This window comes from Camelus ferus, chromosome 3 (genome assembly GCF_009834535.1).
Source record: "Camelus ferus isolate YT-003-E chromosome 3, BCGSAC_Cfer_1.0, whole genome shotgun sequence".
Classification (NCBI taxonomy): domain Eukaryota; kingdom Metazoa; phylum Chordata; class Mammalia; order Artiodactyla; family Camelidae; genus Camelus; species Camelus ferus.
Window position 1 is genome coordinate 79140978 of NC_045698.1, and position 13057 is coordinate 79154034.

General features: G+C 33.5%; 1 protein-coding gene across 7 annotated transcripts in view; it reads right to left on the bottom strand.

The window, feature by feature from the left end:
* Positions 1 to 1324: 1324 nt before the first annotated feature.
* Positions 1325 to 13057, bottom strand: part of CCDC112 (coiled-coil domain containing 112) — a 116425-nt gene continuing 104692 nt past the window's right edge. For 6 of the 7 annotated variants that reach the window (XM_032476528.1, XM_032476529.1, XM_032476530.1 and 3 more), the window contains 7 exons: positions 10482 to 10571; positions 8665 to 8740; positions 7870 to 8260; positions 4410 to 4823; positions 3086 to 3181; positions 2246 to 2364; positions 1325 to 2043 (listed from right to left, as the gene is read on the bottom strand). In XM_032476528.1, the coding sequence (XP_032332419.1) occupies positions 2013 to 2043; positions 2246 to 2364; positions 3086 to 3181; positions 4410 to 4823; positions 7870 to 8260; positions 8665 to 8740; positions 10482 to 10571 (1217 nt within the window). In that variant the 3' untranslated portion in view covers positions 1325 to 2012. The remainder of the gene's footprint in view (positions 2044 to 2245; positions 2365 to 3085; positions 3182 to 4409; positions 4824 to 7869; positions 8261 to 8664; positions 8741 to 10481; positions 10572 to 13057) is intronic. The other variant, XM_032476527.1, reaches the window with a different exon arrangement.

Below are 13057 nucleotides of genomic sequence, written 5' to 3' on the forward strand. Positions count from 1 at the left end.
GGGTGATTTTTACAGTACAAGATTTTTCACATATGCATGACAGAATCTAACTCAGACATAAAATTATTACAATTACTAGCTAAGAAGTGTAAACAGCACAAGTCTTCAAAGTGTAGGAATGATAGAGCATCTGTAAAACTGAATATTATTTAGCCATTAAATGATAATATTTCAATTATATAGAAACATACAGAAGCAATTATAGTATGGTATTTAAAATGTACTCTAAGACTAGCAACTTAAAAATATGTAGGTATACTTTTGGAAAAAGTTACCTTAGGGTAGTGGAATTATGGGTGCTTTGTAACATTTTTCCTTTAGTGTTTTTCCTAAATTTCTTATCAATATACTTTTCAATCCAGTATAATATTTATTTGACATCTATTCTAAGAGCTTGTAACTGAAGACATTATTATGTTTATGTTTATTCTATGTTCTTTATACAAAGGATCATATGATATATTCCTCATTTATTTTAGATTCAGGTAGAAGGACTGGTGTCTTCACTTTCATACTTTCTTTTATTAACAAACCAAACAAAAAATAAACAAAAAGCCGTAAGAATCACATCACCCAGTAGGCTTACCTTAGATTCAGGAAACTGAAAGCTGCATTTGTATACAACAAAAAGCAACAAGTTAGAAAGCAATGCATAAATAAACTTTTACTTTCTGTGTCTTGTAGCTGTTCAGTTCTGTTTTTAAATTCCCTTGTCCTGTTCTATATTTATAAACTGCCTCAAATCATTTAAAAAAGCTAAGAAGAACAAGTACAACAAATAACATGGGCATTCCTGATTAAGAATGTTTTATGTTAATTCTCTCATTTTGCACCCAAAATTGTATAATAAGAATTTATTTTCCAAAATTTGGAAGCCATCTACTTTGAATAATAACCATAAAGTAAGAAAAGGTTTTGACCACTACTCATAGTAGATTAATACCTGAGTCATTTGACCCAAATACATCAAATTACAATTAAAGATACACTAAAAATCATAAGAAATGAGTTTCTTTTATTTATTATGTATATAATAACTTTTCTATAAGATGAGAACTAATTAAACTCAGGAATTAAGATTTTTTAATATGAAAAGTAAAGTCAAATTAGGTTAAATGGTGTTTTTCTTTACAGAAGTTTGGAAATTTTAAAATTGATTCTTTTGACCAAATATAGTAGTCCAGCAATTTTAAAACATTTTAAACACCACCAAGAGAAATCATAGGATTCTAAAGCCAGCTTATTTCAGATGATGTTTCAAAACAGAGAATGTTCATATTTTGGGACAAACAGAGCAGAAAAGAAAACTGCTGAGCCAGGAAGATGTGGAAGACACGAAGATTTTATAAATATGTGAAGTCCAGAAGGGCTCAAAGGAAATTTGAAATAGCTGAAGGAAACCAAAAAGATTATATCAATAATACAAATAATAGGGTATATATGAGGTGAGAGGCATATTTTTAAAATAAATATTCTCTATATAAAACAAAGCATGCTTGAAACAAATACAAAATATTTGTTAGACAAAAGTGTAGTAACTGACAAATTACCCATTTGTTTAACTTAGAAAAAGTACTAACTTATTTCATAACTCAAAAAAAACTTTCCACTTTACTCAAGCTAATTTAGCTCCAAGTTATAAAGTTATAAAATTTTCATTTAAAAATGTCATTCTATGATTGTGTTAGTTTCTTTTGCTATGCCATGACAAAAACAAAGTATCTTTGAAATGTTCTGTTTAAATGAAATATTTCTAACATAAACTTATTCAGAGAACTTTTACATCAATAACAGGCCAACTTATACATTAAATACCCTCTTAGTATAAACAGGAAATACTAGTGACAAAGCCACATGGAACTTCATACTTGTCAATTCACATATGCCACAATAATCAATCTGACTAGGCTAGCGATATTTAAAGAACACGGTTAGTCACTCTCTCCTTGTTTAACTGAATGTGCAAACATTCTTATCAACTGAACACCAATTTCATTATCCCATATTCTTTACTAAACTCCTTGTCTCCAGGTTGGAATAGCCCTAAGGAGAAGAAGAGAAAAGCAATTATCAATATATAGGAAATGTTTTAAAAGTCTTAATTAAATGTTAACTTTTAAAAAGTATATAGATTTGCTTTACCAAGTTTTTATTATAAGATATATACATACAGAAATTGCATAAAATAAAAACATGCAGCTTATTAAATTACTCTAGAATGAACACCATTCTAAGCCCTTTTTACCTATGTGGGATACGCAGAAGTGGCCCAGAGCCTGCTGGTCCTATCTTTCTGGTCCGTTCTTCCCAACCTTTAGTAGGTTTGTAAAGCCTAGAGGGATCTCTCCTAACATTGTTTTCAACCTGTAATCACAAGTAAAATGAGTGCCAGTTAATTTATACGAACTATTAAGTTCGTACTCGTGAGTAAGGTCCTTAGTAACAGGAAGCAGTTTTAAGAAAAATACTTGATATTAGCTAAACAAAATGAAGTGTTAATAACCTCTTCAGTAAACTTCTAATTGTGCTCATATAGCTAAAATAAAATTTGGACTACATCAGTCTATTATAAAACTGTTAATTCAGTTTATTTTTCTAGTTAATTATTTTATTCTGCTTCCACTGTTGTTCTGTTTCTTTTCTATTTCTGTTATGAGGGAAATGTAGTGTAGCAAAGGATGACAGTGGTATAGCCAGATAATAAATTTAAGACAATAACCACCAGTAAGTCCTCTGTTTTATTCATGAGAGTCACCAGTATCTGTATCACCAATGAGATTGAACAATGCTCTGATAGCTGCCATAGGTCTGAAACAGGCTACCTAGGAAGAACGAAGAAAGGAATGAAGAGTAGGAAGAAAGAAGTAATTTAGGGTAAAAGAAAATGAGGTGCTTATAATGCAAAATGTCAGAATTCAAACAATAGTTGCTTAAGTTGTACCAAGTTATTTTTTGTAATACATAAATAAATAGGTATGAAATAAAGGAGATGGATATAAAGAAAATGGAATTTATTTCTGTATCCTTACAAATCAATGAGTTACCATAATAAAAGGGAAAATAAATTAATCTCAGTACAGAGTACCTTTTCTTTTAATTTTGCCAATTTTCTTTGTTTTTCTGCCTTTTCATCCTCCTTTGATTGTCTATCTAGAATTTTCAATTCAAGTTTATGTAAATCCTAGAAGATAAATACCAACAAAAAGATAACATTAAGAAAGTAAGATTAGCTAGACTGTTTCAAAGTTTAGTTGCCTACAAGTTAAATTATCTTAAATATCAATACTGTTTTAGTATCAACTTTTTCCAATAAAAGCTAAGAGCTTTAGTTTCTCTGAATATAAGTAATACATGCACATCTTTTCTGAATGACTTTGTTTTAAGTGTTTCTTGTTTTATTTTATGGCTCAATCTAAAACTTCTTTTCTTTGAATGGGTGAGTTACCTATTTTCACTTATCAATGAAGATACGTCTGGTTTTAGATATATTAAATTTTCTGTTTTACAGATTTTTTTCTTTCCTTGGGCTTTTATTATGTGACCTCTTGTGTTTTTGGGGAGTGGATCTTTTGTCTTTATATATAGACCAGAGAATTCCACTATTAATGTGTTTTTGCCTATTATTTTTCTTTGTACGTCTCTTATTTTTTGCTTTATGACTGTTGCTTCTATGTATTCTGATGCATAAAACAATTCATAATAGTTACCTCTCATTTGTACTCAAGAACTTTGATTCCTTTAAGTGTATGTTGAGTACCTACGATGTCCTAGACCCTAGGGTACAAGGATGAACAAAAAGGACAAAACCTCTGCCTTCATGGATCTTACATCATGGCAGGGAGACAGTGAACAAGTAAGGGAATCACCGATGGGGAAAAGCCAGCCAGTTTGTCAGAGAAGACAGCACATTCAGGGCCTGGCCTATGGCTGCCTTTCCATGCTGGTTCCCATCTCCCACTTGATACTGAGAATACTGAGTGTTTACAGTTTCCCCCGCAAACCACACTGTTACACTCCTTCAAGCTGCCCATTCATGCTGTTCCCTCTCCTAGGAGAGACTGCCCTGCTCCTTCCCCCTTTTCCTCCTTCAAGACTCAAGCCTCACCTCCTGTCTGACACGCACAGCTATGGTAAGCTTCCTGCCTTGCATATCACCTTCAAAAGTTCTCTGTCCAAAACACAATCACCACCACTGTTTACCTATTATACCGCAGTCCCCGATTTGCACACCAGTCTTTCCCAGACTATAATCTACTAGGAATCAGGGAACATGGCCTACTTATTTTGCTACACTAATGCTCAGTCCAGGCCTGATGTATCAGAAGCACTCAATTTTTGCTGAACTGAAGCTGGGAGTAATACATCCATGTGGAGCATTGAAAAGTTATTTAGGAAACGTGTTTACTCACTCTTTCTTGAAATCTGGAAATTTCATCAGCAGCAGTTTTCCTTTTTTCTGCCTTTTCTGTCTTTTCCCTTATCTCCTTTTCAAGTCTCAAAAATTCTTCCTGTTCTTTCTTCTGCTGGGTGTAATTTTCTAGCAGCAATTTTAGTTTACACTGGCGTTGGCGCTCTTTCTGCTGCTTTTTCTCCTTCTCTTCCTCTTCTTTTAACTGGGAAGCATATTTCATTGACATTTCTATACTTTTCTGTTTTTTCCAAGCTTCAACTGCCAATTTCTGCTTCTTCCTTTGTTCTTCCTTTTGCTTTTGATTGTCCTCCTGTTTATTATGAAAAAGCATAGGTATGTTCTCCGCCTTTTCCTTTAATTTGAAAATTTCCTCCTTTTTTTGCTGCTTTTTGGTTTTCCAATTCTGAATAGACTAAGTGGTTAAGAAAAGAGAGGAAGAGAACATATTTTTAATAACCTGAAACATTTTAAAATACAACCCCAAATCCATCTTTCTAGAAAGAATACTGATTGCAGGACGCAGGTTGCTTACGTTTTAAAGTGTTTTTTTTAACCAAAGGAATTTTTTCCACTTCTGTTTGCAAAATATTTAATATATCTTTTAAAACACTGCATAATAGTTTATTCCTTTGGCCTTTCTCTTCCTCTCTTAATCCCAAGGTACACAAGGACTTCACCTCATGAAGTAGCCTCCTCTCCTTTACTGCCTTCATTTGTGTTCTGAGGAAATACTCCTTTCCTCTGATCATTTCATGTTTCCAAATCCTCCTTCTAGGCTTAGAATCCCTTCTGAGTCACCTACTTCTGGTCAAATATCAGAAGAATTGAAAGTGGGGTAGTTGAGAGCACACTGCTCTGAAGCCAGGTATTTGGGACCAAATTCTGGCCTTGCCATTTACCAGGTGTGACCTCGGATGAGTCACTAAATGTCTTTGTCCCCATTTTGCTCATCCGTAAGTGGAAAGTAGCAATTCTCGAATAGTGTTGTGAAGATGAAATGAGTCAGTGCCTGGCACATAGTGCTTCATAAGTGTGAAAAAAAGAAAAAGTAAAATAGCTTCGTATCTTCATATATGAGTATATAAAGATTATTTACAAGTCTAGCAGGCTTCTCTATGCCATACAGGACACATCCACTGAATTACTTTTCCCTCAAGTTGGGAAATCATTTCCTTATCTTTCCTTACGGTATATCATTCATTTTCATTAAATAAATCCTTATGGTATGTGTACTATATGCAACACAATGTGATAGGAACTACAGATGATTGAAACAATACTGAACGCCGTCTAGTATGGTGCTTTTCAAGGTACTGGTCCACCATGTCAGGAATTCATGCCAGAATGTAAATCAATGTACTGCTTCCTTCAATGAGAAAATTTTCTGTGAAAAAACAGTCACCTGAACTAAACAGTGTGTTTACTCGGTAGCTGATTCTGGTGTGATCACATTATCTCACTGAAGACCAGAAATAGTTTGCAAACTGACATCCACTCTGTGGGCCAGCTCTGAGCAGCTCTGCTCCAGGTGAGATAAGGTATGTCCATAAATATTATAATATAGAATATGCCATTGCACATCACACAAGATGTAGAAACAAAGTGCTAGGGAGATTCTGAGGGGCCTGTTTATGTTTTAGTAGATAAGAAAGAAGTAGCATCTGATCTGGGCAGATTTGGGCAGGCTGGCAGTGGAGGGGGAAAGAAAGAATGGAGGTTCCGGAAAGCAAGAACGAGATAAGCAAGGGTCCTTGGGCCAGAGAGGTCATGGCATGTCTGAAAATAAGTATGTTCATTTAGGAAAAACACAGGATATATTTAAGAAAGTGGGAGATAAAAATGGTAAATTTCCTACTCCACATTTTAAACTCAACAGATTTAAAACTGCATTCCTGATGCTTTCCCCCCAAACTTCCCTCTTCCCCTCCAGCATGTCCTACTTCAGTAAATGGCACCTCCCCTGTCACACCCCCTCCCACCCCCTGCTACATCCAGTCAATCATCAGTTATCAGGAAACAGAGTGGTGGGAACAAGAAGAGAAAGCTGGAATCCAGTAGTTTACCTTTATTACAAGAAGCACTGTGTCTTCTTTTTCCCTAGAGAGGTGGACCTCAAACTTTTAGCCTGTTAACAGAATAACCTAGGGGACTTGTTTAAACACAGATTTCAGGGCCCTATCTCCAGAATTTGGATTAGTTCTGGGGTTGGGGCCTGCTAAAGTCTAAAAAGTGCTGATTTTGCTGGTCCACAGACCACCTCGCTTGGTCCATGGACCCCACATTTTCAGTATCCTAGGAAAGAAGCCCAAATAATTCTTAATAGCTTGATATTTTGAGTTTTTAAAAATGACTTAACATTTCAAAAATTTTTCTTAAAGTTTCAAAAGTCAACCTTCTGAACATTCAGCTTATTTTGTAGAAAAACAATAGCAACAAGAACAAACACCAGCTACTTCCCCTAAAACTTTAGACTACACATGGAATCAAGTATTTCTTTAATGCTCCTTAGGTATGTTTGGTGAACTGTCATACCTTTCTGGTTAAACCAACTGAGTTGAAGTTTATCTAAGCGAAGGCTACAAAAAAGTGACTCAGACTTAGACTATCTAAACTCCTGGTTATCAACATGGGGTAATTCTTGCCCTCCAGGGGACATCTGGCAATGTCTGTACATATTTTTGATAATCACAATTAAGGGGGTGCTACTAGCATCTCGTGGGTGGAGGCCAAGGATCCTGCCAACCATCTTACAATGCACAGGACAGCCCCTACAGCAAAAAATTATCAGCCCAAATAGTCAACAATGCCAACATTGAGAAATCCTGCTCTAAATTAGAGCCAGAATAATATTTTTGTGAAAATGAAGCTTTTTAAGGTATTTGCTACAATAAAAGAGTTACTTTCTTCTCTGGAATGGCCAAAATTTTGAGTCTTTTAAAATAAGCAATGAGGCTGAAGTTTCAAAACTCAAAGAAACTTCTGAGTCAAAGGAGTTTTTCCTACTGTCTCTTTATTTTCTGTTGGAAACAATGTGGGCTTTGCTAGTAAGATGACTTTTACCAAAAGCCTGAGTAGATGTGAATTTCCTACACCTCCAGTGGGCAGAGAGGAAGTGTTGCACAGGCAGAAGTTTTCTGACCCACTGTATTATTTCTTGGGGTAGATATGTTTGGGCTTAAAGATGTCCAACTGTAGTTCCACCAAAATTACTTAACTTCTCAAAGACTGTTTCACCCTCTTATGGTGGAAGAAAAAGTGTAACATTGTAAAATGACTATAACTCAATAAAAAAAATCTTAAAATTTTTTTTTTAAATTAAAAAAAGGAAAACTTCAATACTGAAAAAAAACACAAAACCTCATGGGGTTGTTGTACAGTTAGTAACACACGTTAAAGAGTTTAGCACAGTCCTAGAACACAAACGTACAACAAATGATAGCTATGATAATTATTATTACCTCTTTTTTTCTTTCTTCTAGGGCCAGAAATTTTTGATACCACTTTTCGTGCTGTTGAACTTCATCCTGTGTTCTTCCAGGAAGGTGTTCTAGAACTTCTCCCATAAATGCTGGCTTCCCTTTATGCTTGTTTCTCACCTTTACAAAGTTCTGGTGATCATAATCATCCCAGCCTCCTTGTCGCCCTCCTGATTGCTGAAGGAATTTTTCAAAATCTACCACTTCTTCTGGAAGAGTACTTGGGGTTACTTTGTCTACAGGAACTTTGCTTGACATTGCTCTGAAAGCTTTCTCTGTTTCTGAATTACCTAAAGCCCATGTGTCAATTTTTCTTGATATGGCACTCAACTCATTATTAGTTGTTTTCTCTTCTTTAACAAGCTCTTCATAGCTAAAATTTTAAAAATAAAGTTTGAATGGTAATTTACAAACCAATCCATATTAACTGTTCATTTTTGACTCAAATTTTATTATTCCTGACTCATTTCATGTCATCTTCTCCACTTAACATTATTAACATTTATAAAATCTAAGCCTTAAAAGAGTTTCCTCAGAGAAAAAAACGAACTTTCAAGTTCTCATTTGGGATTTTTAGTGGCCAAATATAAATGAAAATTCACTTTAAACAGGAAAAGCAGTCTAAAACCTAAAACAAAAGAAGAGAGCTGTTACATTGCCTTTGTGTTAAGACTAGTATTAAATACATAACAAAATAGTTTATATATAATAACCTAGTAGAGAGTTACTGAAAAATACAGGTAAATAATTTTATGTTAAAATAAGTTTAAAACTTACATCAACCTCTGCTCTTCCTTAAAAGTGTTAATTGCATTTTCAATTTCTTCCATCATTTCTCTGAGCTTTTCCACAACTGTAAAAAAAAAAAAAAAATAGAAAAATTATGTCATATTTCATTATGACCAACAATTAAACATTAGGAAAAAAACGGGAATGTTCCCTTAAATTAAAACATTTCTTAGACTAAAGGATAAGAAAAAATGTGCTGTTAAATAGTGAGTTTTTATAACCGCAATTGTTTTGATTACAGATCTTTTCCTATGTACACATATCTTAAATATTATTTTTTCCAAAAAAATGTTTTATACTACACATACTGGTTTGTGACTTGCACTTTTTCTTTAACAAAATGTTGCAGTTAACTCTCCATATCAATGTACATATGACTAGTTCATTATTCTTCTTATGACTCCATAGTATTTCATGGTCTAATGCTACTCTAATTGATTTAATTAATTCTCCAAATGATGAACTTTTAAAAAGATGCAATGCTGTACTTGAATGAATATTTTTAGAGGATAATTAACTTGAAATGCTAAATAAAAAAGTATGCCCACTTGACAGTATGCTAGACACTGTCACCTTGTCCATCAGAGAGGCTCTACCAACTTACAGTTCCTGAAAGTGCTCTTTCCCATGTACAGAATTCTAAGCATTTCTAAAATGATACCCAAAAATTTATCATCATTAATTTGACATTTTTATAAAAATTAATAAGCCTGAGTATTTTTTCACATGTGTTTTGTATTGCTTTTGCCATAACATGCACCTTACAATCTTTGCCCATTTTTCTATTAGGTTACTTTGTTGTTCTAATTTGTACGCACTTTATACATCATGGATATTAGCTTTTTAAGTTACATACATATTGCTAATGTTTTCCTAATTTGTATTTCAACTTTACTTACGGGTTTGAGGTTTTTTTAAGCCAATTATGTCTACTTCTTTCTTTACGGTTTCCTATCTTTGTCATTCTTATAAATTATGACACAATTATAAAAATGTTAACCTATGTTCTCTTCTAAAATTTTTATGGGTTGATGAATTAACTTAATGAATAGTAATTATAATATTCACGTTGACTACTCTTCACTGCTTCCTTTGTTAGTTACACAAGAGCTTTATGTGCACTGTCTCACTTCATCCCCCTAACCATGAGTTAGGGCCTATGATAATCTCCATTTTAGAGCTGACAAAATGAAAGCGCAGAGATCAAGTAACTTTCCTAAAATCACTAACCTTATAGTTCAAGAATTTGTCCCAACATCTGTCTGATTCTTAAGTCCACACATCTTCAGCATTTTACTGTTTGTTCTGATCTCTCAGGAATGAATGTTGGTATGAGCAAGGAAGGAAGGACAGAATTTTGCTTTTTACAAATGACTAGAATTTGCCCCAATACTATTTAGTTTAGTCGTTCCCTTAGGTATCTGAAATGCCTGTGGAAGGCAATAATTCCAAAAAGCAAATGATGGGAAAATACTAGGCTAAGAATCAAGAAATCAGTCTGTTTTCCTTTTCATTAGCTAAATCTGAATCTTTCCATACCACATCTTCAACCTATATGTGACACTAATATCTGTTCTATTTCATAATTTGTAGGGATTTGATGGAATTTTAAAGATTAAAAAAATACATAAACATCAGATATTACAGTTTTCCAAAGTATCCTTCTTAATCCCTAACCACAAAGGAGGGCTTAGCTCCTCCATTAATGCCAAAAAGAAAAATTTATTAGAAAAGTATAAATTTTTCTAATGAATAATAGAAAATACTAATATATAAGAAAGAATATAAAATCCAAATTTACTTACAGTCAGGTGTAGGCTTCACATCTTTTAACTGATGCTGAAGTTTCTTTACATTGTTGTGTATTTTGGCCAATTGTTGCTGGATTTTTGCTCCTGTAAGGAAGAAAGTATGTATTTTAAAATAATTCTGTAATAAATGTGTTTACCAATTCAGGATTCTTCACACAAGACTGATCACCATCACTTAGTAAATGATAACAAAGAGCAATTAAATAATGAACCAAAGATTGTTATTTATAAGTGTTAAATTAACTTGTTGTAATTTATGGACATAGATTTAAAAAAAATTTTTTTTTATTTTGGGGGGTAGGTAATTAGGTTTGTTTGTTTATTTTTAGAGGACATACTGGGGATTGAACCCAGGACCTCATGCATGCTAAGCAGGTGCTCTACCACTTGAGCTATACTCTCCCCCTTATGCACATAGATTTTGATATCAACTATTGCTGGAATATTGAAACTGTCTAACCAATATTAATTCTATGAATACTGACAAACTTTCTAGTGAGAATTAACTTAATCTAACCACAGCCTCTAAGACAGGGGCTGGCGATACCCGCCGGTGTCACAGTCATGGCCTCGAGGAGATGTCTTAGGTGCCATTTACTGGTATCTCTGCTACCAGTTGCCAAGCTCAACTAAAGGACCAGCCTGAAGTAAAGTATTAGGCCCACAGTAAAAGCCTGAATAACAGAGGAGAGTCTCAAAGACTTTCAGATGTTCTCTATCAGCAGCAGGAAACACTGGATTCTTCTTTCATATTTTCTTTCTGAAGTAATAACATTACTTTAAAATTTACTTAAATTAATAGGCTAAAATCATATGCTCACACTGATATACATATTCCTATAATAATAATAATAATAGCAATATTATTTTTTCATTTTGGGTATTTTATTTATGCACCCCTCCTTCGTTTTTTGCAACTTTGCCATAAATGAACATGAAGCACCAAAAGGCTCCGTTCAAAAGTCCTTAACAGCAATTTTTAAAAAAAGTTTACCTTTAAGGCTGAAGCCAGTGCTAATATTCAAAACAAACCTCAAATACGCCTATGTGACTTTGGTTTGTTCTATTTTTTATTAAACTTCAAGAGCTCCATAAAAGTAGAAAATAAATCCAATGTATTTTATAGGGTCTTACCCATTGTTGTAACTCTAGGTCAAGAAACTTCCCTAGTAAAGTAATTAGGAAAGCTTTTTGTTGTTTTATTTTTCCCATAGTTTGATCAGCTACAGTTATACCACTATAGTGCAAATGATCTTTTATTTATTCATTGGAAAGTGACATTCTGTACTATAGGCAAATGATTCAAGTACAATATTACATAAATGCAAGGTAAAATTGTGGCATGATATTTGAGGTAAGAAATAGGTATTTAGTACTTCTGAGCTGTAATATGTAATATGAAGGGAAAATTTCTATACCCTTGTACTAACACAATGCATTCCTTCTTCTCCTAAATAAGATAAACACAAAATGTGAATAAAGAGAGGCAAAACTGTAGAACAAAGGGAAATAAAAAGATAAAAATAAAGTTGCCTTAAAAAGGGGACAATCACATGAATTAAAATACACAGAATGGAGACACTCTACTTAATGGCATGCTTGAGAGACAGATCAACCTCTCAGTTGTCTATTAAAGAACTGTGGGAAATTAAGAAATATTAAGTAAGGGATGTTTAGATTCCTCTATGAATTAAAGAGGAGAACAGGAAATTTGGTATATTTATTGGGTCTTGTTGTCATTCCAACAGAAAAGGGAGAATGATTCCTGCCACTATCTGACAAAAGATGATTTTTTAAAATCATGCAATCTTATATTCTGAAAGAAAAAAACTTACTAAGAATTTCTTTTAAATGGCTATAAGGAAGTCCCATGAGCAGTGTAATCTCTATATAATAAGTCTTAATATTTTATAAAGCTTAGTTGGTTGATAACCATTATTTTTCTTTTAATCAAAGCTAAGAAGTTTTTCATTATAACATAAGGATTTTGCAACATATAAAAGCTACTTCACAAAGAAACAAGGTATTCTAGCAGAATTCTTTTTTAAGGTCAACATTTAGTACACTGTTAACAATGATTAATATTCATAACAAACAACAGAAAATATTAGCTGTACAATCTATAAGGCACGTTCTTATATATTATCTAATCGGATGCACAGGCAGCACTCCTAAGGTAGAAATGGTAGGTTTTGTATCGCAGAAAAGCAAACTAAGGTTAACATAATTATGTAACTTGACCACTTCATACCACTGCTAAGTACAGGTTCTGAATCTGTTGATGCTTATTTAGTCCAGGCCTCAGTTAGCAAGACCATGGTGATGAAGATCAGAGAGCCCAGGAGTCCACTTCCCTTTACTTTAAAAAATTTTAATAGCATTCGTTGATTTGTCAACCAAAAAACAAAACACTTTTTTCTTCTATTAAAATGAAAGACATAATCACAGAAAACAAGCCAAAAAACAAGCCAGCTAGAATGACTCAATAGTGACCCAAAGAATAAATATGTACCCCTAGAGAACAAACTCTTTACCGACTAGAAAGTATCTTGATAGAGAATATAACACAG